General features: G+C 33.0%; 1 protein-coding gene across 7 annotated transcripts; it reads right to left on the bottom strand.

The window, feature by feature from the left end:
- On the bottom strand, positions 1-4,203 carry LOC124936449 (COP9 signalosome complex subunit 5b-like). 7 transcript variants are annotated; one of them, XR_007099128.1, is made up of 7 exons: positions 3,067-4,203; positions 2,886-2,971; positions 2,717-2,794; positions 1,912-2,021; positions 1,558-1,622; positions 1,260-1,351; positions 1-95 (listed from the first exon to the last, which is right to left on the bottom strand). XR_007099128.1 is itself a non-coding variant. In XM_047476947.1 (7 exons), the coding sequence occupies exons 1-5, from the start codon at positions 3,077-3,079 to the stop codon at positions 1,957-1,959; spliced, it is 270 nt and encodes an 89-aa protein (XP_047332903.1). In that variant the 5' UTR covers positions 3,080-4,203; the 3' UTR covers positions 1-95; positions 1,260-1,366; positions 1,912-1,956. The 7 variants fall into 7 exon arrangements, 2 of the variants coding, with proteins under 2 accessions (XP_047332903.1, XP_047332902.1); XR_007099130.1 differs by having other exon boundaries at positions 1,912-1,985; XM_047476947.1 differs by lacking the exon at positions 1,558-1,622 and adding an exon at positions 2,167-2,194 and having other exon boundaries at positions 1,260-1,366.
- Positions 4,204-5,438: the final 1,235 nt, after the last annotated feature.

The following is a 5,438-nucleotide window of genomic DNA, read 5'->3' as shown; positions in this document are numbered from 1 at the left end:
CGCCAACTATTCTAATGGTAGACGAGATTATCATCTTTGTTGTCTTCTGAACTCAACAAATATTCCATTTTCAAGTGCATCATTGTTTGCTCTACCTGCAAACCAAAAACTAAATTAATAATAGAACGTAGAGCTTACATCTGGATTTTGTGATCGATCAATTATTGGGTCGGTATCCACTCTCAAATAAATGAATAAATAAAGCTAATTATCACTTTAATTTACTCTTTTGAACATATTGTTCATCTAAATGTATGTCTAAACCCATTTACACAAATGATGGACAGGGTAAACAAACTTCCTAAAGAAAAAGATGAAGAGGAGATATCAAAGAATGAAAAGACTCCAAAATAGTTTTTGCTTCCAAAAAAATAAGCATCTGAGCAACCAGATTAGTGGAGTCACTAACGAGTACCAAGATTTTATCTAGGAGAATATTTCTCCATTGTCATCAGTAGCAACAATAGATGTCACAGCGTTATGAAGAATAAAGCTACACCTATTATTGAAGAAGCTCGATGGTGAATTGAATACGCATTTTTAAAGGATGTTGCCAGTGAGTGCATTTAGTATTTGGAAAAATAAATTAAAATTTCATTGATTTTGTTGTGAATTGAAAAGGGCTGTGAATTGTGTTCTTATACAATATATTTTATCAAACTTTTAAATTTATAAAGAAATTAATAAAAAACTAATATCATAAGCTAAAAATAAATAATTGAAGAGAAAACATTGAAAACTAATCATATTGTAGGGGCTACCTTTTCAGATAGACCTTCCAATAATACCTCCAAAAATAAGAATGATACAATGAAAACATAGGAAGTCAAGTAAAATACCTATCTTATCTTATTATGATTAAACATCCAAATCCTAGTCCAATTCAATCTGAAGTGAATGATTGATAATAGGTATGCAAATTGGCATAGAGAAACAATATAATTGAACTTGTAAGTACACAGGTATTCATAGAATCAAATCATGGTGTGGAAATATCCATCATTAACCAATGTATGTATATATATATATATTATAATCAATTATAATCATTATTTGGTTTATTTTCATGATCATTGATTCAACAATAGGGTCTTGTGGATGACCACTAATGTCAGTAAATAATCAGCAAAACTAGAGTAGTGTAAAGACTATAAAACTTAAAACTAGACAATCAAAATGGAAATGACAAGTACAAATATTTGAAACGTAGATAGTTTTCGAATTAAGTTATTTTTAAACTTAAAATAAATAAATAAAACCTGAAATGGTAGGGCAGACGGGTCATAAATTGACAAGTAGCTTCCTTGACGATCCTGATGCGGGATATGGCGCCAACAACAACCCAAAGCCCCTGTAAGGATCAAGGCTATACGTGATTGTGTTTAGCCAATAGTACATATTTGTAACATAGCAATCCTAAATGTTGTTAGGTAAATTCAGAAATAAAGATTACAGTGAGATGTTTTAAATATACATGTTATCTCCAAGAAAGGCAAAGGGGATAACAATCCACAGGAGAAATAACTAAAGACAGCTCTCAAGTAATGAACATATTACCACATGCTTGAACACTTGTTGCAGATGGGAATAAGAAAGATTGGCGCGAATTTTGACTAGCCACCCTGTTGTTTAAACATTAAAATGCTTCATACGAAGGCTTTCGTAATAATTAATTTTTAAATCAAGAGAACTGCAGCTATTCATTATATAGGCTTTTAGCCAATGCCGTCGAGTGGAACACCATGACATGATATAATGTAACGCTTCTTAAAAGGATTAATTATTCTTCAAGGATTAATTAACTTCATTACAGAGGAGAACAATTTTACTTATAGTTCTAACAATATACTATCAATAAAGAATATTGCAATAATCAAAACAAAAAAGACATAAAAAAATATAGAAAAATACCTTTATGAAAGATGTCTCGACAGTTCCCTTGTCAATCAACAAAGATTACAACTCAAATCGATCCATCCTTCCAACTAAAATCACAATGCATTGATAAATGACAGCAGTACCTTTTAAAATATAAAAAATGAATGAATGAAATAGAATGAGAGTTCAAAACCGGTCTTAGAAGGTCAATTGTAATTTCTGTGTCATATTTGTTAAAGGTTAAAAGTTGTTTGCACATTGTAAACATTGTTTTGGGGAGATACTTACGGTCGACATTGTTTCCAAGTGTAAGAACCTGCATACCCGACATTGTCTTAGAAATCTGCTATTCAATATTATTCTGTTCTTTTCTCATGAATGTATCAGAATAACAAGCAATAATATCCTCTATATATCTCCTCTCTCCTAAATTTCTACAATTATCTATTCTCTGTTCACTATATCAGAATCAGATTGTATCAAACATACCTAAGCAAAAGCAATTGGCAAAGTAAACCCATGGGAGAATAAGTCGCTAAATATTCCTAACTTTATTCAGTTCACAAAGAACAAAAAATGTAAGGTTTAGGGGTTTAAAGAGAGGAAAATATATGTCAGAAACAGAGTTGGTAATCCATTGAGGATTTTAATTAGGTTTCAACCATAGGTTTAGGACTAGAAGAATGTTCACAGCAATTGTGTGTCTGTTGCTGCTGCTAAACAGTCTAACTGAATTGAATAGTATGTTCTTTATAATCTGATCAAAGAGAATATGATTATTATGTATAATTAGAAGATCCAAAATTACAAAACAGTTGGAAAGAGAAGAAAGACCCACCTGTGACATTAATTTGTGAATCTGCTCAACCGTTATCTTTGCATTGTCCTTAGTTATTTTCGCAAGTTTATTTTCTTCCTGCAATTCAACAAAATCGGATCAAATACCAGACCATCAAACAAGTATCTTCTGTAAACAGAAAGCATATAATATATATGTATCCACTGACCTCTTTCTTTCTTGAAAAAGAAAGAGTTATAAGAGGCCCAAATCGTGAATGTGACAAATAATTTTCAGCTTGCTCTAGCTTTTCAGCTGCATGATAATATATAACAGAAAAGTTAATCAATTAGCATTTAGAGCTTGCAACATACAGCACCAATGATTAGAATCTGAAAAGGCAGTCATACCCAAATCAGACATTTGTCCAGCTAAATAGTGTCAATTTCCCAGCAAAGGCGACGAGGAAAGAGTGTTCACCCTGTACTTATTCCATAACATATCCAAGATGTGACAGTCAAGTGATGATTTAAAATATGTTATATCCAGTGCATATCAAGAAACAAACTCAGCAAGATATTCTAAAACATACATACATGCATGTATCAAAGATCTCTAATCTAACCGAATTTGAAAACAATAATAATATAACATGTTTACAGTGTACGACGAAGTCTTCGATCTTGTTCAAGGGGATGGTTTGATATTCTGAAACAGGATCATCAGTTGGCGGATATGTTCTAAATTCCCCTATCTCAACCTTTCCAGCTGAAACTATCTTAGTTGATCAATCACTACAGCCAGAAATGGCTCCTGATGCTGATGGTTCAGCATCTGCGTTGAAACATCGATACAGAAAGACAACAACCATAACCAGGGTGTGAATGGTACCACCCAACTACGTTTTCTTACCTTCCTGCCTAAAGAACCAATTATAAGAGCAAACCTCAAGGGCATGAATGTCAAGTAGAAAATGTGTGTTCAAAATCTATAACAGGTATCCACACTTCAGCCAAACAATTGTATATACCCCATATACAAAGAAAAGTGAATTTGAAAATCTACAAGTTACTAAAATACAATTATTGGCTTCATTTGAAAAAACACTTTCTGTATCAGATTTTTGGAAACTGAACTTAGTCCAAGACATTCAGAAATTAGCTGGCGGTTTTTCATCTAATAAGTATTTGGATTTAATAGAAAGTTATTGTCAAATCAGTTCAAATACTAGAGTTTCCAAAATATGATCCATCTGAAACTAGTGTTAGCAAACAGAAGAAGTTTACAAGAACAAACAAGTTATTGTGATTCAACTCAATGATTTAACTGATCTCATCTCTTAATGAGGACAAGACAGAGCTGAAGATATTCTTGGTTTAGAGCATAACAACACTAAAGAGAATCTCATCAGTTTTTTTCAGTATCTCTTCAACTACCATAAAGACTCTGATTTTCTTCTAGCATTAGCTATGGGATTGGAATCACCACTATCTACACCTTCTGGTTTTACTCAATGTAATCTAATTTCGATGTTGAAATAAAATAAAATAAAACCTGCTTGTTCGTCTGGGAATATTCGACCTCATAAGCGTCTTCCTGGGCATTAACCCTAGTCTACGTGCCTTCAACGGGGAGAGCGAAGGAATCCATGTCTACGATGGTGTCTCCGTAAGTCTTCCCTTGCATAAGGCCCATGATCTCGATGGTGCCGCCGGAGCGAGAGCGGAGATCCTGACATGCTTGAAGCAGTGAGGGTCGTTAGTCCATGGCTTCTTCCTGAAGATCTTGTTCTGAGCATCATCGTCGTAATTGAAGATCGATTCTGATAAATGATTGATCGCGACAGAAGAAGAAATTAGAGGAGATTAGGTTGCGGCAGAAGAATGATGAGAAGAGATTCAGGATGGATCTAGAGAGAGAAGTAAAAATGAAAGTTATTGAACAACACATCTCTTTAACCCATTCTTTAGGAGTGACCCGCCCGAATTTATGACTCGCGTATTAATTATTTATTTTTTTTATTTTATTTGAAAAGGTGGTCATAAATATTAAAGGTTGGCAAAACCATTTTTTGTTAAGACTTTTACCAACGCTTAATATGCGTTGGTAATTATTGGTCACTGTAGCTATATTTTGTTGTAGTGTGAGTCCATAATTAAGAAGGTAATCATTCGGTGTCAAAATCATGAACGCCCCACTGTTAAAATTGAAAGTAATTGATTTGTTGATCCCATTCTATTCAAATATAAACAAACAGTAGTAAGTATTATTTTTTTTAGTTAATATTACTAAAACGCGAATTATAAATTAATAACTTGACAGGTAATCTATAACATTGGTTTCCTTGTAAGAATAGGGGTGTAGCAATGTGTGAAACTGCAACAGCTACTTATAAAATTTAAATCCATATATTTTTATATGAAAATAAGTCAAAATCATAACAAATTATTTTAACAAAAGATAAATGAACTTACAACACTTATAAATACATCTTATATATCTGACACATGTATGCTAAAGTTGTTCCAGAATCCACAATGATACATCGACGATATGATGTTTTGTAAGTATCGGGATTTATGGCTAACAAATGTTCGTTAAGAGCAATGCTTTCAAGGTCTATATTAGAGTTGGGCATTGTGCATAAACGTTCGTATTCGATTCGGACAAGTCGTGTTAGACTCTAAATCGTGTCGTGTTGTGTCTTGTCTCAATCTTATTTGTGTCGTATCGTGTCTTGACCCATTCAAAATATTATGATTAATGAACTCTTTTGTGTCGT

This window comes from Impatiens glandulifera, chromosome 4 (genome assembly GCF_907164915.1).
Source record: "Impatiens glandulifera chromosome 4, dImpGla2.1, whole genome shotgun sequence".
NCBI classification, from domain to species: Eukaryota; Viridiplantae; Streptophyta; class Magnoliopsida; order Ericales; family Balsaminaceae; genus Impatiens; species Impatiens glandulifera.
The sequence above is the reverse complement of the archived record's forward strand: the minus strand, read 5'-3'. Positions and strand labels throughout refer to the sequence as shown.

Coding starts and splice junctions, on each gene's coding strand:
- LOC124936449 (XM_047476947.1), bottom strand. Junction 2,795..2,885: donor CTTTTTCAAGAAAGAAAGAG/GTCAGTGGATAC, acceptor GTTGAATTGCAG/GAAGAAAATAAACTTGCGAA. Junction 2,195..2,716: donor TTCACAAATTAATGTCACAG/GTGGGTCTTTCT, acceptor TCGGGTATGCAG/GTTCTTACACTTGGAAACAA.